The sequence below is a fragment of the Muscardinus avellanarius genome (genome assembly GCF_963383645.1).
Source record: "Muscardinus avellanarius genome assembly, chromosome: 6".
Classification (NCBI taxonomy): Eukaryota; Metazoa; Chordata; class Mammalia; order Rodentia; family Gliridae; genus Muscardinus; species Muscardinus avellanarius.
The window spans coordinates 42,571,266-42,593,856 of record NC_137791.1 but is presented as its reverse complement, the minus strand read 5'-3'; the positions used below and the strand labels follow the sequence as shown (position 1 = coordinate 42,593,856).

General features: G+C 42.3%; 1 protein-coding gene across 1 annotated transcript in view; it reads right to left on the bottom strand.

Moving 5' to 3' along the window:
• Positions 1 to 22,591, bottom strand: part of CFI (complement factor I) — a gene marked incomplete at both ends in the record, with an annotated part of 39,592 nt that overhangs the window by 2,899 nt on the left and 14,102 nt on the right. Inside the window, 8 exons of the mRNA XM_080696989.1 lie at positions 1,690 to 1,967; positions 5,197 to 5,300; positions 5,461 to 5,564; positions 7,679 to 7,714; positions 15,235 to 15,345; positions 15,756 to 15,869; positions 18,400 to 18,581; positions 21,623 to 21,776. Of these exons, the coding sequence (XP_080553115.1) occupies positions 1,690 to 1,967; positions 5,197 to 5,300; positions 5,461 to 5,564; positions 7,679 to 7,714; positions 15,235 to 15,345; positions 15,756 to 15,869; positions 18,400 to 18,581; positions 21,623 to 21,776 (1,083 nt within the window). The remainder of the gene's footprint in view (positions 1 to 1,689; positions 1,968 to 5,196; positions 5,301 to 5,460; positions 5,565 to 7,678; positions 7,715 to 15,234; positions 15,346 to 15,755; positions 15,870 to 18,399; positions 18,582 to 21,622; positions 21,777 to 22,591) is intronic.

Sequence of the window (22,591 nt, the reverse complement as noted above, 5' to 3'; positions counted from 1 at the left end):
AGGCCAACCTCAGCAACTTAGCCAGACCCTGTTTTCAAATAAATAATAAAGTATTGGGAGTAGTATTCAAATAAATAATAAAGTAGTATTCAAATAAATAATAAAGTATAGCTTAGAGGTAAAATACCCTGGGTTCAATCCCCAGTGCTCAACTACTGATAGTGTTGTCTTTTTTTTTTTTCTTTTAAGTGGTACTGAGGATTAAACACAGGGCATTCAACCTCTGAGCTATACCCCTGACAAGTCAGGTCCCTCCCCCCTTCCCCACAGGATGCGGAACCCAGGAGGAGGAGGAAAGTCTGATCTGCAGGCAGTATGGCAGAGGAGTGGAGTTCCCACGCTTAGGCCCACCCCCAAGACCTCTCCCTTGTTTTCCACTCGGCCTCAGATGGTCCCTCCTGTCAACTGGGACCAACCCCTTTGCTGACCAGCCCCCCATCCCCAGGAGGAGAGTCCCATTAAAAGCTGTTACCACACATTCTGAACTCCTCTGTGTCTTTACACCACCTCTCCACACAAAACCTAACAACCCACAGCCCTACTTTTTTATTTGGAAACAGGGTCTCTTAAGCCAGCGCAGCTGGCTTCAAACCTGCGTGATCCTCCTGTCTCTGCCTCCCAAGCGTGGGATTACAAGCGTGTGCCACCACGCCTGGCGCCCTAGCCCTATTTTTTATTTTTTATTTTGAAACAAGGTCTCACTGAACTGTAGAGGGCCTCAATAAGTAGCTGAGGCTTCCTGCAAACATGCAATCCTCCTGTCTCAGCCTCCCAAATACTGGGATTAGAAGCATGCACCATCGCTGGGCGTGGCACGCTTGTAATCCCCGCGCTTGGGAGGCGGAGACAGGAGGATCGCGCATATTCGAAGCCAGCCCCGCGCGCTGGCTTAGGAGACCCTGTTTCCAAATTAAAAAAAAAAAAAATGTAAAAATAGGTCTGGGAGTGTAGCCCGGAGGTAGAAGGGCTTCCAGGAACCCCAGTACCACCAAAAAAAAAAAAAAAAAAAAAAAAAAAAAGAAGCATGCACCATCATGCCTGGCTATTACTATTATTATCACCACAGTGGGGATTACACCCAGGGCCTTGCGCATACTTAGTAAGCACTCTACCACCAAGCTATATACCCAGCCTCTTTAAAAATCAAAATTCTAATTTGAGACAGGGTCTTGCTAAGTTGTTGAGGCTGACCACAAACTTGTGATCTTCCTGCCTCCGCCTCCTGAGACCCTTCCAAATTATTAAGAATTTCACGCTGTAGCCAGGCCTGGTGGTGCACACCGGTAGTCCCAGTACTTGGGAGGCTGGGACAGGAGGATCATAGGTTTGAGGTCAATCTCAGCAACTTAGCAAGACTGTTTCAAAAGAAAAAAGCTCGGAGTATCTAGCTCAGAGGTAAAATGCCCCTGAGTTCAATCCCCAGTACCAAAGCAAATAAATAAAGATAAGGTCAAGGTTTCACGACAGTGACGTCTGAGTAGGAAGTCAGTCAAGCGCTCGGCCCTTCTGATCCCGGGTGCCGAGTGATTGTGCAGGTTGCAAGCCCACGCACCGACTCTGGCCAGATGCTCCTCCCTTTTCGGATGTGACGCTGCTTTCTCTGAGTACTAGGAGAGTAGCTCCTGTGCATTTCTAATCCCATTCATTCCCATGCCCCGGATGCTGATTGACAAGTTATAAAACATTTACCTTTTTCTCGGCCCCAGCCAGAAATGATGCATCTGTCATTTGGTTGGAATAGATACGGAGACCAGGGAATACAGGCAGGGATGGAATTAGAGAGCTCGCATTCTTTTTGCGAATCGTGGTTTTTCACTTTAACCAAAGCTATGTCATTCTGGTAGGTGGCTCCGTTGTAGTTTTCATGGACAATAACTTTATCCACTTTTTCTACCATAATCTCAGAGTTAGGTGTTATCCAGTCTAGTAATGAAGTCCATATTTGGTAATGACGAATTCTGGTGGCTCTGTAACAGAAAGAAAAAGGGAAACAAACTGAGAAAAATGTGTAACTACAGAATTCTGACACCTTGTCGTTATAATTTTCCTTTCAAAGGACTGTTCTTTTTCCTAGATTTTTTTTATCCTTTTTGTCATGAAGCAGTAAAATTAAATTTACATAAGGCACTTTTGTCAAACATCAGCTGACTCTAAGTGTATTAGTTTCTGTATCTTCTGTGCTATAGGTCTATGTGTCTGTTTTGTGCCAATACCATGCTGTGTGGTTTGTTTGTTTGTTTGTTTGTTTGTTTTGTGGTGCTGGGGATTGAACCCAGGGCCATTCTACCTCCAAGCTATACCCCTAGTCTGATTTTTTTATTCTTTCTTTCTTTCCTTATTTATTTTTGTGGTACTGGGGTTCCTGGAAGCCCTTCTACCTTCAGGCTACACTCCCAGACCTATTTTATACTTTTTTTTTTTTTTTAATGTGGAAACAGGGTCTCTTAAGCCAGCACAGCTGGCTTTGAACCTGCACGATCCTCCTGTCTCCGCCTCCCAAGCGCGGGGATTACAAGTGTGCGCCACCACATTGGCTTAGTAGCTGAGACTGGCCAAGAATTTATCTCAGTCTTTCAAGTACTGGGATTACAAGTGTGTGCTACCATGCGCGATGTCATGCTGGTTTTATTACTGTAGCTTTGTAGTATAATATGAAATCAGGTATTGTGATGCCTCCAGTGTGATTCTTATTATTAAGAATTGCTTTGGCTATTCTGTTTTGTGTGTGTGTGTGTGTGTGTGTGTGTGTGTGTGTGTGTGTGGTACTTGGGTGGAACCCAGGGGCATTCTACCTCCAAGCTATACTCCCAGCCTTATTTTTTATTCTTTATTTTGAAACAGCATCTCACTGAATTGCAGAGTGCCTCACTAAGTAGCTGAGGCTGTCTTCAAACCGCGATCCTCCTGTCTCAGCCTCCCAAATGCTGGGATAACAAGTGTACATCACCATGTCTGGCCTTTTGTTTTTCTATATGAATTTTAGGACTTTTTTTTAACTGTGAAGGATGACATTGGTATTTATTTATTTATTTATTTATGGTACTGGGGTGGAACCCAGAGGCTTTCTACCTCTGGGCTATACTCCCAGACCTATTTTATATTTTATTTGGAAACAGGGTCTCACTAAGTTGCTGAGAGCCTCACTAAGTAGCTGAGGCTGGCTTCGAACCCGTGCAATCCTCCTGTCTCCGCCTCCCAAGCACGGGGATTATAAACATGTGCCACCACGCCTGGCGACATTGGTATTTTAATAAGGATTATATTGAATCTGTAGATTGCTTTTGGTAGAATGGCCATTTTGACAATATTTATTCTGCTTATCCAAGAGCATAGGAAATCTTTCCACCTTCTAATTTCTTCTTCAATTTCTTTTAGTGTTTTATTTATAGTGTTCATTATACAGGTCTTTTGCCCCATTGGTTAGAGTTATTTCTAAGTAGTTTATATTTTTGAGGCTATTGTGAATGGTATTGACACTAATCTCAGTAACATGTACGGGGAGGCTGAGGTGGGATGGTGTGAGTTGGTGTGGAGAGAAGCACACCAACTGCCGTGTGCATGTAAGTCCCTATCACTCTGGACCTCATCATGAAGTATAATGACAGCGGACCAATAAAAGCATATTTGCAAAATTTGCTTAGAGCACAATTAGGGCAATGATAAAAAGAGGAATATTCTAACTGTTCAGCAACAGGAAAAAATGAGCTCACTAACAGTAAAGATGCCCAGAAAGGATACCAGCTGCTGCTATTGGAGCAGGTAGCCCATCACACAGGTGTCTCAACAAAGACCAGAGAGCATCTGGTCAGAAATGTGGCTGAGGTAGACACGAGAGACACAGACCACACACTCTCATGGCTCTGCCCCAGAGGCTCTCGGGGAGGGGCCGCCCCAGCAGTTCCCACCCTGGCCCTTCAGACTGACCTCATCCTAATAGCGCATTGTATTGTTCTGCTCACGCACCTTTCTAACCACTACACTGTACTGCTTGAAATCATAGGTGGGGTTTAACTGGTCTAGGCAGCCCTGATGCCGCTGTTGTACCTGGATCATGGTAGCTGTTTTAAATTCCTGTTAAAACAGAGAATGAACTATTGCTAATTATTGTTCTTAAGCCTCACTTTATTTTCATACTAGATTTCAAGTCATGGGTGAAGCAAATCGTCATCTACCATTATTTTCTCAGGGAAGTGTATAGAATGCATTAACAAAGTATTATAGCCTTTTTGTGTGAGTGGTACTGGGGAATGAAACAAGGGACATTATACCTTTGAGCTACACCCCCAACCCTATTTTTTTTTTTTTTTATTGCCAGTCTGGGGATGGAACCCAGGGGCATTTGACCTCCGAGCTACACACCCTGCCTCCTTCTTCTTCTTCTTCTTCTTCTTCTTCTTCTTCTTCTTCTTCTTCTTCTTATTATTATTATTATTATTATTATTATTTTGGTGGTACTGGGGGTGAAACTCAGAGGCTTTCTACTTCCAGGCTATACTCCCAGACCTATTTTATATTTTATTTTGAAACGGGGTCTCACTAAGTTGTTGAGAGCCTCACTATGTAGCTGAGGCTGGCTTCGAAACTGCGCGATCCTCCAGTCTCAGCCTCCCAAGCGCAGGGATTACAAGCGTGCGCCACCACGCCCGGCTCCTTGCCCTATTTTTTATTCTTTATTTTGAAACAGGGTTTCACTAAGTTGCAGAGGGCCTCACTAAGTAGCTGAGGCTGTCCGTGAACTATGATCCTTCTGCCTCAGCCTCCTGAATGCTGGGATTGCAGGCATGCGCCACCACGCCCGTCTTTATTTGTTTTTTAAATAGGGTACATGAATAAAAAATGATTTTGTGTATTTTTTGGAGTCAAGTCAGTTCTCTAAACAACATCTTCATTGAGGTGAGACCAGAGAGAAGGCTGGATGAGTATCACCCCTTCATCAGCTCTCAGTCACAAGCTACTGCTGTCTGTGTGTCTGTTCTTACCTTGCCAGTGGCTTCATCAATTTGGTCTAGAGATCTCAGGAGGTTCTGGGGGATTGGCCTCTGGGGTCCTAATCATGAATACCAGAAGGTACTTAGCACTTAAGGGTGCAGAACTTCATGACGTCTCGATATGTTTTTTATTTATCATCTACCACAGTCTCTACAACTCATTTTCATGTTTTCAGGACATCTAAAATGGACTGAAGACATTTTTTACCTGACACAATGCGCAGCAGTCAGAATCCAACAGCCACCAATATAAATCCCTCCGCAGGTGATTTTACCGTCGTCCCTAATGGCCACCTGCCATGGGAAGTCACCCTGCAAAAGACACTGTGCGGTCACCGTCATTCTGCCAGAGAGTGAGGCAGACCGCAGGCCCGAAGGTCTTCCCATTGGAAGGTTCGCGGTCTTCCTGGAATCACTTTCTTCCCTCCCCAGCATAGATCTTTCTGGGAATCGGCTTCCCACGCAGCCTTACTATTCGTGCCAGCTTGCCTCCAACCACTCGTTTCCTTCGAGCATGCACATTTCTTTTGACTCCACAGGATAACTTAGGTAACAATGTCCTTATTCTTTTTCTTTCTTCAAAAAAGGAAGAGGTCATATCATCATTATTTTGAACTCATTAGCTTGTGAACAGACGCTTCTTGATTATCGTTGCCACAAAAACAACAGAATCACAGCTAAGACAAAATAGGCCAGATTAATTAGCAAATACTTTAGATATTAAACTGTACTTGTTTAAAAATTCTGGCTTAGCCAGGTGTGGTGTTGCATACCTGTAATCTCAGTATGTGAGGCTGAGGATGGCAGGTTCTAGGCCAGCCTCAACAATTTAGCGAGACTCTCGGCAACTTAGTGAGATGCTCGCCCCTTCCTTCCTTCCTTCCTTCCTTCCTTCCTTCCTTCCTTCCTTCCTTCCTTCCTTCCTCCCTCTCTCCCTCCCTCCCTCCCTTCCTTTCTTTCTTTTTTTTTCCATTATTTGTACTAGGAATGAACCTAGGGATATTCTACCTCTGAGCTATACTCCCAGCCCTATTTTTTATTCTTTATTTTGAAACAGGGTCTTATCACACCTGGCTAGTGAGATGCTATTTCAAAATAAAAATAAAAAGGGCTCAGGGTAGCTTGGAGCTAGAATGTCCTTGGGTTCAATGCTCAATACAAAATTAAAACAAAAACTTCTGGCTTAATATTAAAATTGGCTTGGTTCTCTGAAATTCTGCTTAAAGGTGAGGCAGAAAAAAAGTTGGCCAAGGGGTTAAACATGTGCTAACACAGGAGAGATAGCCCGTGCCCAGGTATTACTACAGTGATCACTCAGGAGGGGTCATGTTCTGAAATAATCAGAATACGCTGACAACACAGAGAATCACATCTTTTCGCTTTCTTGGCTTTTACTTCCTAGCGGCTTTCTCTGAACTCTTTTCAATGGTAGTAATGTTAACACAAGTATATTACTCTTCAGTACTTTGGATGTGCCAGGCTCCACAATGAGCACTTTGTATACAGTTTTTCTCACTTAATCACTGTGTTCATCCTGAGAGGTAATATGGCAGGGAACCCTGGACAACTGGATCCGCAGGCCACATCTGACACTGGACTTCCCCCTCCTCTGTGACCATGTAGACGTAGTCTGTTGCTGAGAAAACGTGGTAGAGCAAGGCTTACCACATGAACGCAAGAGAAGTCATGACAAAGGAAGGAGGTAGAAGACGCTCTCTTCCTTCTCTTTCCTTACCATGTCATGAAAATTTCTGTAAACTTGTTTGCCCCAAATGAGAAAGGACACTTAATGATTATGGTTAATTATTTGGGAGAGGAATTGTGAATAAATATGGCTAGATATATTTATTTCTTTATTTTTTTTCTTACCTATCCTAAAAACCTGGTTGGGAAAGAGTGTGATGGTAAGTCCTAGTTTTTTTTTTTTTTTTTTTGGTGGTACTGGGGGTGGAACCCAGAGGCTTTCTACTTCTGGGCTATACTCCCAGACCCATTTTATATTTTATTTGGAAACAGGGTCTCAATAAGTTGCTGAGAGCCTCACTAAGTAGCTGAGGCTGGCTTCGAACCCGTGCGATCCTCCCGTCTCAGCCTCCCAAGCGCGGGGATTACAAGCGTGCGCCACCACGCCCGGCTCAAGTCCTAGGTTTTTGCTTGGACCTTTAAAAGAAGAGAGACTTCATCCACTGAGGACTATGAAACGAGCTGGGTGGTATCTGAAAAATAATCTTATTTTGAACAGAAGATAAAGGGCATTTGTTGAAAATCCCTCCTCCCTGGAATGTGTAGCTTTGAGATTGAAATCTTTCACTCATTGGTTGATTTTTTAAAATGTTAATTAACTTTGGAGATTATTATGAGTCTTACATGAATTTTGTTTTTCGGGGGTCTTGAGGATTGAACCCAGGGGCATTCTACCTCTGAGTCACACCCCAGCCCTATGTTATTTTTTATTTTGAAACAGGGTCTCACTAAGTCACAGATGGCCTCGCTAAGTTGCTGAAGCTGGGGTCCTCGTGCCCAGCTTACATGAATTTCACTTTAAAATTTTCCTAGAACAGGGAGTTATTTTATTCCCAATTTTTTTGAGGTTCAGTTTTTCCCTAAGAGTCCATAGCTAATAAATAACAGATATTAAAATGCAAGTTTAAACCAGCGAGCCACCAGGAAAAACTGTAAAGTTTACTTACCTGCATCCATATCTGTGGTCAAAATTTCTGTTTCTTCTATGATAAAATGAAAAATATTAATGTTTAAAGTTGTGTTTATAGAGAAAATTAAATCATTAAAATCCTTTAAACTTTGATAATAATTTTATTCTAGTTTGTTCTCCTTTTTATTTTATTTATTTATTTTTATGGTACTAGGAATTGAACCCAGAGGCATTCTAACCCAGACTGATTTTATTTATTTGGAAAGAGGGTCTCACTGGGTTACTGAGAGAGCCTCCCTAGATTGCTGAGACTGTCCTTGAGCCAGCAATCCTTCTGTCTCAGCCTCCCAAATACAAGTGCGCCATTAAGATTGGCTTTCATCTTCCTTTTTTTTTTTTTTTTTTTTTTTTTGCCCATACTGGGGATGGAACCCAAGGGCATTCTACTTCTAAGTTATACCCTCAGCCTTATTTTATTCTTTATTTTGAAACAGGGTCTCACTAAGTTGTGGAGGGCCTCACTAAGTAGCTGAGGCTAGCCAGGAACCTTTGATCCCACTGTCTCAGCCTCCCAGGTACTGGGATTACAAGCGTGCGCTGCTACGCCCAGCTTTGTCCTCCCTTTAAAAAGGACTGTATAAGAAGATTCTTCTTGTTCTGCACTTAAGGCACCTATTAGGGGCTCATGCACACAAAGATATCTCAGTGTTTTCAGTACTTGGGTATGGCTAGAATTAGGTATCTGGGATACAGAAATTTTTTTTAAAAGGAAAAAATATATTTTTTAAAAATTGATACTGGCCGGGCGTGGTGGCGCACGCTTGTAATCCCCGCGCTTGGGAGGCAGAGACAGGAGGATCGCGCAGGTTTGAAGCCAGCCCCGCGCGCTGGCTTAGGAGACCCTGTTTCCAAATAAAAATGTAAAAATAGGTCTGGGAGTGTAGCCCGGAGGTAGAAGGGCTTCCAGGAACCCCAGTACCACCAAAAAAAAAAAAAAAAAAAAAAAAAAAATTGATACTGAATCCAGGGGGTATTCTACCCTGAGCTACCCCTTGAGACCTAATTCATATTTTATTTTGAGACAGGGTCTCACTAAGTTACTGGGCACTAGCCTTGAACTTGCAAATCTCCAGTCTCAGCCTCCCAAGTATTGGGATTACAGGCATGTGCCAACATGTGGGTAAAATATTTATTTTCTTCATTACATGTTTCCTTGAGGTCACTCAGGGCATTTCTATCTTCACTCTGATGTTCTAGAACATTTCAGTGGACAGGATCAAGATTTCTTTGGCCTGGGGATTAGAAGGCAGATTCCCACTACCGTACTACTCTGCTTTGGATACGGATAAGCTGGACATGGTTTAGCCCAGAAGGCAGTGTCAGGTTGCTGCAGCAATCCCAGGTTCTTATTCCTGGTTTTCCTGAGCTTTCTTTGGGACAGGCACACATGTGTCTGTAATGCTATATACTTAAGTCTTTTTTTCTGGGGCCAGAGACAATTCTGCTGGGGAGCATTCACAACGGTGCCCTCATGAATTAGAGGAAATTACGAAAGACAGCAAGGAAAGCCCAGCGTGGCTGAGGTGTGCTGGCTAAGAGCAGCACACACCTTCAAAAGCACAGCCATAAACCGGGCGTGGTGGCGCACGCTTGTAATCCCCGCGCTTGGGAGGCAGAGACAGGAGGATCGCTCAGGTTCGAAGTCAGCTGCGCTGGCTTAAGAAACCCTGTTTCCAAATAAAAAGTCTAAAATAGGTCTGGGAGTGTAGCCCAGAGATAGAAGGGCTTCCAGGAACCCCAGTACCACTAAAAAAAAAAAAAAAAAGCACAGCCATAAGAAAAGCAATTGATCTCTTTGGTTATATAAAAAGAAAGGCTTTCTAGTCATCAAGTCTCACCATTGATAGAATTAAAAGATAAATGGAAGAGCCAGGCCCTGTGGCACACCCTTGTAATCCCAGCATTTGGGAGGCTAAGACAGGAGGATCATGGTTCGAAGACAGCCTCAGCTACTTAGTGAGGTCCTTTGCAACTCAATGTGACCTTGTTTCAAAAATAAAGAATAAAAACTAGGGTTGGGGGGTGTGGCTCAGAGGTAGAATGCCCCTGGGTTCCATCCCTAGTACTGCAAAAAAAAAAAAAAAAAAAAGAATTCATACAAACAACATATATGATGTGATTGAGCCTGTATTAATTGCTAATAACAATTTTTAAAATATTTTTGTGGTACTGGGGATGGAACCCAGGGGCATTTTACTTTTTGATCTACATCACCAGTCCTATATTTTTATTCTTTATTTTGAAACAAGGTCTCACTGAGTTGCAAAAAGCCTCGCTAAGTAGCTGAGGTTGTCCTCGAATCGTGATCCTCCTGTCTCAGCCTCCCAAATGCTGTGATTACAAGCATGTGCCGCCACACCAGGCTACTAATAACAATTTTTTATATTTAGGCAAAACAATAAAATCTACTCTGTCTCTAAGCTGTTAGCCAGGAGCTGCAGCCAGGGTTGACCTTGGTCAGCTAAAAGTTAGCTGTTATCCCAGCTGAACACTGAATGTTAAAACACAGACACAGCCGGGCGTGGTGGTGCACGCTTGTAATCCCCGCGCTTGGGAAGCTGAGATAGGAGGATCGCACAGGTTCAAAGCCAGCCTCAGCTACTTAGTGAAGCTCTCAGCAACTTAGTAAAGACCCTGTTTCCAAATAAAATATAAAACAGGTCTGGGAATATAGCCCGGAGGTAGAAAGCCCCTGGGTTCCATCCCCGGTAACACACACACACACACACACACACACACACACACACACACAAGAATAAATAAATAAAATAATAAAATAAAATAAAACACAAACACCTACAACTTAGAAAAAGTTAAGAGATGAAAAAGCATGCTATATTAACCCAATATTAATTACTAATAATACAGCTATAGCCCAAACATCTATACTTTAAAAGACTGTGTTCGCCGGGCGTGGTGGCGCACGCTTGTAATCCCCGCGCTTGGGAGGCGGAGACAGGAGGATCGCGCAGGTTCGAAGCCAGCCGTGCTGGCGTAAGAGACCCTGTTTCAAAAAAATATAAAATAGGTCTGGGAGTGTAGCCCGGAGGTAGAAGGGCTTCCAGGAACCCCAGTACCACCAAAAAATAAAAATAAAAAAAATAAAAGACTGTGTTCCTGTGTCTTTATTTTTTTATTTAATTTAATTTATTTATTTATTGGTGGTACTGGGGATGGAACCCTTCTACCTCTGGGCTACACTCCCAGACCTATTTTATATTTCATTTGGAATCAGGGTCTCTTAAGCCAGCGAGGCTGGCTTCGCACCTGCGTGATCTTCCTGTCTCCGTCTCCCAATGCGGGGATTACAAGCGTGAGCCACCACGCCCGGCTTCTTTTCTATTTTAAATAAAACAAGTTTTCAACATAATAAGTAACTTATAGCACATAAAGATAAGGAGAAGCTGAGAACTCACCAAAGACACAGGTGGACAATACATGGTTTAACCTTAAGAGTAAAAATAAAACCAAAGACAAAGCAAGCTTCCACCATGCGGCCCCTGACCTTGCTAACCAAGTAGCACATTTTGATCAGTGATGTTAGACCTGTCTATCTCTGTGAGGATGATCAAAGAGGCTAACAGAAAAGGCTCACATAGCAGAGATAACTGGGGGGTCTGTACCTGCTTTGGGTGGGAAAAGAAGACTACTGGCTAAGCAGGATGGGAGGAAGAGGATAATGAATTCTTATTTTAAAAAGTTATGTGTTCAGAGACTTCAGTGTCTTTCTTTCAAGGCACTCCACTGCATCCCTCTGATGTGGTGCTTTTACTGTTCTGTCCCTTCTTCCTACCTTTGTAATAATAAAACTTTGCTTAAGCTTGCAGCAGTGCAGTTCTGGCTATTTTTTTTTTCTAAACTAGCTAAAAACAAGAACCCACAGTGACATCTCAAACTGGTACAGTACACATTAAGTCACATTAAATGGTTGACTAGTGGAGAGGGAATGGAAGGTATAGGGATAAGGGGGAGAGATAAGTCAAGCTTGGCCTGAACCAGTCAAGATCACACACAATGACCTGAGGAATCTCACCAACTCATCCCTCTGCCCTGACGTCCAACTCCAGGGATGTAGAGAGAAGAGAAGGAGCGAGGGAGGGGAGAAGGAAAAGAATAAATTAGGATGGAAAAAAGGAACAGTAGCTTCCACGGGACAAAATGATGAGTATGAAGTAATAGAAGGAATTACTTGAGAACAGACATTTAGGACAAGGGGTGAGCTTGAACTACTTGTACTCTGGGAATCCTAAGCTATCCTGAGGAGGACCGTGAGCCTTTGGCATCACGACTGGGGCCTGGAGTCATTTTATATGAATAACTAAGAAGAGGGTGGCCTCAAAAAGCTGGAGAATTTAGGGCATCTGGTTTATGGAAGTAAACAGGAAAATGTAAAAACATATTCTATTTCCTTTGATGGCAGTTTCTTGAGGGACTGCCTTAGCTTTCAGGGAAAAAAAATGAAAGAGGAGAAAGGTGTTTGTCCAAGGTGAAGTGTGCAGAAGGGTCCACTTTGGGTGGTGTTCTGGTCAACAGGCTGTGGAGGAGGAGCACAGGTTGGAAAGTTTATCACACTGAGCAATGGCCCTGCCTAACCTAACGCTCAAGTGGGGCAGTTTAACACGTGGTCAATACCATGCTCAGCTAATGGTTACCTTAAAGCCAGGCATGTTGGCTCATGTCTGTAATTCCAGTACTTGGGAGGGTGAGGCAGGAGGACACAGGTTTGAGGCCAGCCTCAGCAATTTAGCCAGATCCTCAGCAACTAGCAAGACACTGTTTCAAAATAAAATATAAAAAAGGTTCTGGGGTATAGTTTCAGAGGTAGAATGCACCTGAGTTCGGGTGTATTCATTTCGAGTCACCCCCCAAGCCATTTTGGCATGGGGCTATATTTCTATTTTCTGTATTTCTATCTTTCTAATAAACTTCTTTAAATCTTCAAAAAAATGCACCTGAATTCAATTCCAATACAAAAAAGAAAAGTTACCTTAATATATGGGAAGACAGTCGGGCATGGTGGCACATGTTTGTAATCCCAGTACTTGGGAGGCTGAGACAGGAGAATCACAGCTTCTCAATCAGCCTCAGCTACTTAGGCCCTCTGAAACTTAGTGAGACTCTGTTTCAAAATAAAGACTAAAGGCTGGGCATGGTGGCACACACTTGTAATCCCAGCATTTGGGAGGCTGAGACTGGAGGATCATGGTTCGTGGACAGCCTCAGCTACTTACTGAGACCCTCTGCAACTCAGTGAGACCCGGTTTCAAAATAAAGAATTTTAAATTTTTTTTTTTTTGGTGGTACTGGGGTTCCTGGAAGCCCTTCTACCTCCGGGCTACACTCCCAGACCTATTTTTACATTTTTATTTGGAAACAGGGTCTCCTAAGCCAGCGCGCGCAACTGGCTTCGAACCTGCGCGATCCTCCTGTCTCTGCCTCCCAAGCGCGGGGATTACAAGCGTGCGCCACCACGCCCGGCAAGAATTTTAAAAAATAGGGCAAGGGGTGTAGCTCAGAGGTCGAATGCCCCTGGGTTCCACCCTAAGACCCATAATAAATAAATAAATAAATAAATAAATAAATAAATAAATAAAAATTTTTAAAAAAGAAGCTGGGGTATAGCTTGGAGATAGAATTCCCCTGAGTTCAATCCCAAGTACTTCAAATAAATAAATAAATAAATAAATAAATAAATAAATAAAATGGGAAGGCAATAAATTCTTACTTTGGTTTCAAATTTTCAATACCTCAAGGTTTTAGTCAAATTTATTACCTTGAGTCCCAGGTGCAAGGCCTGAAAAAAAAGCAAAATGAAACAAAATTTATCTCAGCAAAGGATAATTCTAATCCCATACTGTATTACTATGCATATTTTACAAAAGCTAGAGTGCTTTACATTTCATCTGTAACATAAATTTTCTATTATAAAAATAGTTTTACCTTGAACTGCAGGATGTCCAACTCCTAAAAACAAAATAAGAATCTTACTATACCAAAGAGATAATTTTCATTTGGATAAAATATATGCAATTATCATTTCAGAAGCAGTGTAACAAATTAAAATTCATAGTTACAGATAGCTGGGCGTGGTGGTGCACGCTTGTAATCCCAGCATTTGGGAAGCTGAGACAGGAGGATCACAGTTTGATGACAGCCTCAGCTACTACTCAGTGAGGCCCTGTTTCAAAATAAAGAATAAAAATAGGGATGGAGGTATAGCTTGGAGGTAGAATGCCCCTGGGTTCCATCCCCAATACTGAAAAAAAAAAATCATAGTTACAAATAGACTTAAAAAGACCAAGTCAGGCATGGTGGCGCAAGCTTGTAATCCCAATACTTGGGAGGCTGAGACAGGAGAATTGCAGGTTTGTGGCTGGCCTCAGCTACTTAGTGAGGCCCTCTGCAACTTAGTTAGACCCTGTTTCAAAATTAAGAAAAATATAGGGCTAGGGGTAGAGTTCAGAGATAGAATGCCCTGGGTTAAATCCCCAGTAGCCCTCCCCCCAAAAAAAAGGAGTATGTTATTTTAGTTTGAATTTTAATACTGCATAACAGAATTTTCATCTTGCATTTAAACACACTAATTTTACCCAAATAAGAAAATCATTTTAAATTTAAAAAGAAATTAGTTTTTTTTAGGTACTGGTGGCTGAACCCAGGGGCATTCTACCTCTGAGCTACACCCCTATCCCTTTTTAATTTTTGTTTTGAAATAGAATCTTTTAAGTTGCCAAGGGTCTCCCTAAATTGGTAAGGCTGGCCTTGAACCTGCAATCTTCCTACCTCAGGCTCCCAAATTATGAGACTACAGATGTGTGAGATTAGTTTTTTAGATGTTATTTGAACAAATATTCAACACCAAACTTAGTACTATTATATAAAATTTATAACTATTTTAACATATTAATAAAAGAAGGTGTGATGGCATGTACTTGGGAGGCTGAGACAGGATGATTGCAGGTTCAAGGCCGGCCTCAGCAACCTAGCAAGACCATTTCAAAATAAAAAGTAAAAAGGGCTAAGAGTGTGGCTCAGAGGGAGAATAGATCAATCCCCAGTACCCCAAAAAGAGTACAGAAAAGCTACAATAAACAGTGAAAAGCAGTGTACTGGTGCTGCGTGGTGCCGGTTCTCTAAGGCTCTTTCTGCCGGTGACTCCCCAGCTCGCCTTCCACGACAGCAGGTTAACAGCTTGAAATTACCCAGAGTGGGTACCTACACGACAGAAGCTGGCAAAAGCTACAAGTCAGGGTTTTTCTCTCCTTCTCTAAAGCCGCTTGTTAAACATTCACCAGCACACCTCTGGATGAGTTGCATAAATGGGCAGCTGTATTGCCCTTCTCTTTCAGCAGCTCTGTTGACAGCAGCAACATCTTTTGATTCTCAGGCCAAAACACTGGCAGCCGAACGCTGGACGGCTCGTTCTGCCTGCCACTCTCACCCACAGTAATTTAAGTTTATAGTTTACCTAAAATGTTTCAGAATCCCTGGACTCTCAGAATAAGAAGAGGTCACCGCAGAACTCGGACTCACCTTCGCACTTCACTTCGTCTTCTCCTGTGATGCAGTCCACTTCCCCATTGCATCTGTGCTGTCTTGGAATGCAAACACCCGACTTGCAAAGGAAACCCTTCCTGCGGCACCCTGTACCGACACAAGCAGAGAAGTCTCTTCACTTCTTAAAACCGAATGAGGCGCAGAGTTGCTGGTGATTAAAAAAACAGGCTCCACGAAACTTAGGGACCACAAAATACATAGGTTAACAATAAAGTGCATCATTTAAAATTTTTGAATGAGGTGCAGCCTTCAATTTAACAATAAAATCAGGTTCGCTTTTCTAGCCAATTTTTTTTTTTTTTTTTTTTTGGTACTGAGGGTGGAACCCAGGAGCTTTTCTACCTCCAGGCTAGACTCCCAGATCTATTTTATATTTTATTTGGAAACAGGGTGTCACTAAGTCGCTGAGAGGCTCACTAAGTAGCTGAGGCTGGCTTCGAACCTGCGATCCTCCTGTCTCAGGGCGGGTTTGGGACTTAACGCCGAGATCTGTGTACCTTTACAGCACAGCTCGTCGCTTTGGTCACCGCAGTCATCGACACCATCGCAGGCTTTCTTCTGAGAAATGTTTTTTCCATTCACACACTGAAATGACTTATTTGTTGGAGCATCTGTAAAGCAGGAACTATCTTTGTGAAATTTAATTATGGACTTGTGGCATCACACATGTATCATATTTTGGGAAAATGGATTCATTCAAGATAAAATCAGACTTATAAAATGATGTAAAATGTATTGGTAATATTAGCATAGGATATATGACTAACGAAGAAAATAAATGGCAATGTTGGCATAAGGTGGCTCCTTCCTTCCTTCCTCCCTTCCTTCCTTCCGTCTGTCTGTCCATACTTCCTTTTCTTTGTACTGGGGATTAAACCCAGGGGCACTCTACCTCTGTGCTACATCCCAGCTCTTTAAATTTTTTATTTTTGCCAGGCATGGTGGTGCACGCTTGTAATCCCAGCATTTGGGAGGCTGAGACCGGAGGATTGCGGTTCATGGACAGACTCAGCTACTTAGTGAGGCCCTCTGCAACTCAGTGAGACCCTGTTTCAAAATAAAGAGTAAAAAATAGGGCAGGGGGCGTAGCTCAGAGGTTGAATTCCCCTGGATTCCATCCCCAGACCTGCAAAAACAAAATTTAAAAAAATACATTTTTTATTTTTGAAGCAGGGTCTTACTAAGTTGTTGGAGCTGGCCTTGAACCTGTGGTCATCCCATCTCAGCTTTTCAATTACTGGAAGCTTAGGTGTGCGCTAGCATGCCAGACCCATTTTGTTATTTCTGCAAACCAGTGTCAATTGTAGGAGTCTGTAATTACTGAGGAGACAGGGGATTCAGGAAGCAGGAGCATTAGCAGATATGGGCAGACCCTGGTGCTCACCCAGCCCTCTCCTGCTACTACAAAAACCCACTCACTCCCAGGACACAAGCCCAGTGCTGTTTTCTTTTCGGTATTGGAGATTGAACCCAAGGGCATTCTCCCCCAGCACTCCCACCCCACACCTTTTTTTTTTTTTTTTTTTTTCTGTACTAGGGGTGGAACCCAGGGGGATTCTACCTCTGAGCTACACCCCCAGCTCTATTTTTTATTCTTTATTTTGAAACAGAGTTTCACTGAGTTGCAAAGGGCCTCACTAAGTAGCTGAAGCTGGCTGAGAACTGTGATCTTCCTATCTCAGCCTCCCAAATGCTGGGATTACAAGCGTGCACCACCATGCCGGTCCCCAGCTCTTTTTATTTTGAAACAAGATCTCACTAAGTTGCTGAGGGTCTGGGTAAATTGCTGAGGCTGGTCTCAAATTTATGACCCTCTGTCTCAGCCTGCCAAATACTGAGATTACAAGTGTGCACCACCATGCCAGGCTGCCATTTACATTGTGTGTGTGTGTGTGTGTGTGTGTGTGTGTGTGTGTGTGTGTGTGTGTGTTACTGAACCCAGAGCCACTCTACCTCTGGACTATACCCCCAGCCTCCCAGCCCTATTTTTTTTTTTTTAGGAACCCAGGGGCTTTTCTACCTCTGGGCTATACTCCCAGACCTTTTTTATACTTTATTTGGAAACAGGGTCTCACTAAGTTGCCAAAGAGCCTTATTAAGTAGCTGAGGGTAAGTTCAAACCTGTGCGATCCTCCTGTCTCAGCCTCCCAAGCTCTGGGATTACAAACGTGCACCACTACATCCGGCAATTTTTTTATTTTTTATTTTGAAACAGGGTCTCACTAAGTTATAGAGGGCCTCATTAAGTAGCTAAAGCTGGCTGCAAACCTGTGATCCTTCTGTCTCAGGCTCCCAAGTAATGGGATTACAAGAGTGTGCCACCAAGCCTGGCTGCCATTTCTATTTTATTGGTACGTTTTTCAGTATCAAAAAGGTGTATAACTTTGGTCATTAATACCATACATATGGTCCATATCTTCCACTGTCAGGGTGGAGGAGCCAAGTGGCAGATTTAACCTGGAAACTGAGGTCCTGATGTGGTCACTTAAGTGTCTTAAGAGAGTATTCTCAGGCTGGGAACCTCGAAGGAGAAGCTGCGGTTTCTTCTCATGCTTTTCTCACTTGTGTTTGCTATAGTAACTTTAGGTCTTCAAGGAAGCAAAGGGAGACAGATAACTTTGTTTCCCATATGGAAATGTAGATAGAATTGATATTGTTATGGTTTGGGTCCAGCGTGCCCTCCCAAAGCTCATGCATTGAAAACGTGGTTCCAGTGCAGCAAAGTCCAGAGGTGAGGCTTTAGGCAAAGACTGGACCACAAGGGCTCTGAGCTCAGGAGTGGGCTCAGGGATGACTGGGAGGTGGGGCCAGCTGGAGGACATGGGTGCCTGGGGGTGTGCCTGGAGGGTGTGCTGGGGTGCGCCTCACCCAGCCCCTAAGCTCCCCCCCTCTCCTTTTCTGCTTCCCAGATGCCAGGAGCTGAGCATCCGTCCTCTGCTTCAATGTTCTGCCCCACCTCAGGCCCAGAGCCATGGAGCCAGCCTTTTGTGGTCTGAAATCAGGAGCCAAAATAAAACGTTCCTCCTCTAAGTTGTTCTTGTCAGGTGTTTTGGTTACAGTGATGAAAAGCTGACTAACACAGCATGGTATAAAATAAACAATCGCGAAGGAAGGGAAAAGATCAGGCAGTTCTCCACCAACCTGTACCCTGTCTGTAGCACACCACACTGGCTAAGCCCTGGTACATTTTAGTTCTTCTCTTGGTAAAAGTACATTCAGCCAAGCTGGTTTCAAATCCCCGACAATGCACATGGAGACATTCTGTAGAGTTTATTTGGAGATCTTCAGGAAAATTAAACCTTCCCTGAGTAGCAAAAGCACCTCTGAAAATAGAATAAATAAAACATGATGGTATAATGTTAGTACATTTTTTTCTGGTCCTGGGGGTGGAACCCAGGGGCTTTTCTACCTCTGGGCTACACTCCCAGACCTATTTTATACTTTATTTGGAAATAGGGTCTCACTAAGTTACTGAAAGCCTCACTAAGAAGCTGAGGCTGGCTTTGAACCTATGCGATCCTCCTGTCTCGGCCTCCCAAGAACTGGGATTACAGGTGTGCACCACCATGCCCGGCAATATTAGTACATTTTTATATAGTATTATTGGAGATAAAGGCTTAGAAGAATTTCCTCTCATTTTCTTGTATATGATTTACACAATGGGGAAGATATTTAAATTCTCTGAGCTTCAATATCTTTGTCTGTAAAAGGGAATAGAACAGGGGGTATAGTGACACATGTCTATAATTCCCAGTATCCACCCCCCAAATAAAAGGGAGTATAACAACCTCCATGGGTTTTGTAAATATTAACTAATGTGATCAATTTAAACTAACCAGCCCTGGTTCAAAACATGCCAAGCTACTCAGCAAACACTAGCTCCCTCTCCCATTTCTTATTGAGGAGGGAACCACTCTCGATGTGATGTTCCTTCCAACCTAGAGGTGTTACTCCTGCCTCTACCCTTCGCTTGATTTTCTCCACAGAAGAGGGAGTGGATTACTTTGACCAGAGGATTTAAAAAATAGAACCAGGCAAGGTCTGCTCAGTTTTTCTTCTGTTCCTTTTGGAAATCTCTCTGCCTGCCCAATGCTGTTAGGCTCATTTGGTTGGTCCCACTGTTGCTTAAGACTTGGGAAATTAAGTTGGTTTAATCCTAGCAGGTCAGTTTTGCTTTTATACTAAGCTGCACCATTAATTCAGCCTTGACAATATTACAGTGATATTTTGTCTTCTGTATACCAGTGTTGGATGTCTTAATTTGTTCAGATTTTGTGCAGAGAAGTTTTCTTAGAAAAGTTACCCAACATCTTAGAGATAATGATTTACAAGAAACTAACTAGTGTTTCAGCAGATTCAATGAAGAAAGTAGATTAAAAAATATGAGCATATATGAATCACACAAATGTAATAAAATAAAACCAATAATGACAATATGAACACCAGACTAATTAGAATGAAAGACAGAAAGAGAACAAGGAAGGTATTATCAATTACTTTATATCCCTAATGAAGATAGATAGTAGTCATGAAGTTGTTTCGTGGGAACAAGAGCTGTATGAAGCAATTTGAAAGGAAAATAATCTGGAAAATCTCACAACCTAAAATTATCTAAAAATACTATGTAAAATATAAAAATAAAGGCCTTTGACGCGCTCTTAAAGGAGTATGAAAGTATGGAAACTCCTGTTGGTGAAAATCAGAGATGTCTGTCCATAAACTTATGCAAAATATTATAAGAGCAAATTACTGTGAAATCAAAGCCCAAGAGAGTTTATCATTGCGTTGAACCATAGATTGTAAGTCACAAACTGTTGAAAATCCAAAATATCCTATCGCTCAATTTACAATAAGAGTCTCTCAGTAATGAACTATTAGCAGACGCAGTTTTGGAAGACGAGAACAGAACGAAGGAGTGAGGCGCAAGTATAAACAAACTCAGAAGTTGGTAAACATGGTACATCTGAATGAGCATGAACTAAGCAACAGCAATAATAACTGCCTAGTATACAATGATGGTGACTAACTTCTGGGGTATATAAACAAGGTGGAAAGCCAGGCATGCTGGCACACGTCTAATCCCAGTACTGGGAGGCTGAGATAGGAGGATCACAGTTTCAAGGTCAGCCTCAGCAACTTAGTGAGCCCTTCAGCAATTTAGTGAGACTCTTTCTAAATAAGTAAGTAAGTAAATAAATAAATAAATAAGATAGGGCTGAGGATATAGCTCACAGGTAGAATACCCCTGGGTTCAATCCGTAGTACTACACACACTAAAAAAAAAAAAAAAGAAAGAAAGAAAGAAAAGAAAAAAAAAGAAAGTGGAATGAAATATTGGACACTTGATGGGGTAATGAAATGTCTTCTGTTATTCCTGAAGAGCTTCAGGACTTTCTAAGCCAAGCATGTGTGGTATAAATTCAACAATAACCACTAAAGAAATAGAAATACAATGCATAATTTTCCAAACCAAGTAGAGAAGGAAAGGGGGAAGATTAAAAAAAAACGTGTTAATCTAATGGGAATTAGAAAATGAGAGCCAGGGATGTAGCCTGGAGGTAGAGTGCCTGCCTGGCATGCAGAAGGTGCTGGGTTTGTTTGTTTGTTTATTTATTTATTTATTTATTTATTTAGTGGTACTGGGGGTGGAACCCAGGGGCTTTTCTATCTCCGGGCTATACTCCCAGACCTATTTTATACTTTATTTGGAATCGGGGTCTCACTAAGTTGCTGAGAGCCTCACCAAGTAGCTGAGGCTGGCTTCGAACCTGTGTGATCCTCCTGTCTCAGCCTCCCAAGTCCTGGGATTACAAGTGTGCACCACCATGCCTGGTGAATGTGCTGGGTTTAATAGCTAGGGCTACAAAAATGAATAAGTAAAAAGCCTCAAATAAGATGGAAAAAATAGGTTCAACAATGTAAATAATCACAATAATGTAAATTGACTAAACTCTTAGTTAATAGTGACTGCCGTATTGGATTAAAAAATTTGTGTGCATTAAGTTTATGATCAATCCACTTAACATACAAAGATGAAGAAAAACTGAATGTAAATAACTGGAAAAAGATTCAAACAAAGCAGTTAACAACCTTGCTTATTCTGATGACTTACATATCTATTTCATGGAACCTTGGGCATGAAACATTTTTTAAAAATGCCAGTCACAAAACAAGTCTGTGCTCAGCAAGTCACCAAGTGCTGGGCAAACATGAATTCATTTAATCCTCATAACAAGGCTTTGAGGTGGACATTTCATATTCTCAGGTTACATATAAGGAAACTGAGGAACAGAAAGACTGGATAACCGAAAAGCAAATAGTTGGAAAAATCAAACGAGAAAAATTCATTGGTCCAAGTACTCACTGTTGAAATCCAAGGTCAAAGCAGGCTACATTGGCTTCTCTTATGCTCCAGCTATTTTTACATATGAACATTTTCTTATCTTGGTTCACAAGTTTCACTTCAACAATTCCCTCTGAATGTGTATTGTTGTAATTTAAGGAAACACTAAATTTTCCTAGAAAAAAAAAAAAAAAACAACCAAAAACCAAAAAACAGAAGGATGACCATATTTAAGCAACTTTTCTAATGGTCTGGGTTTAGAATGTTGCTTTAGAGCTCGCAGAAACAAAGCAGCTATGTTGGGAGTGGGGCTTGGTTGCTGAGGAGGGGTCTCTAGGGGGTGGCCTTGGGGATTATATATGGCCCCTCCTCCCTTTTTTCCCTCTTTAGAGCCAGCCTCCACGATGTGAGAGCACAGCCTTGCTCTCTCCCGCTCTCTGCCTTCCACAGCTATTCCCTGAGCTCTCCAGACCTGACCTGACATGGACTGAACCTCTGAAATCTCCAGACCTGTGAGCAAATAAATCTTCCTCTAAGTTATGTGGCCAGTGGTTTTTTTTTTTTTTTTAAGTGTAAGAGAAGTTGCTGGCCCAAGTGCTAAAGCCAGGAATTGGAACATGATCTATTCATTTTACTCCAAAATTCACACTATTAGAATGAAGCCAAACAATAATAGAAGTATAGAAAGAGTTTATGTATTCTCACTTTTTTTTTTTTTTTTTGCAGTACTGGGGATGGAACCCAGGGACATTCTATCTCTGGGCTACACCCCCCAGCCCTATTTTTTATTCTTTATTTGGAAACAGGGTCTCACTGAATTGCAAAGGGCCTCACTAAGTAGCTGAGGCTACCTGCAAACCACAATCCTCCTGTCTCAGCCTCCCTAATGCTGGTATTACAAGCGTGCACCACCACAACCAGCTTTGTATTCTCACATATCTAAAACATTTAATGAAGCCAGGCGTGGTGGTGCACCCTTGTAATCCCAGC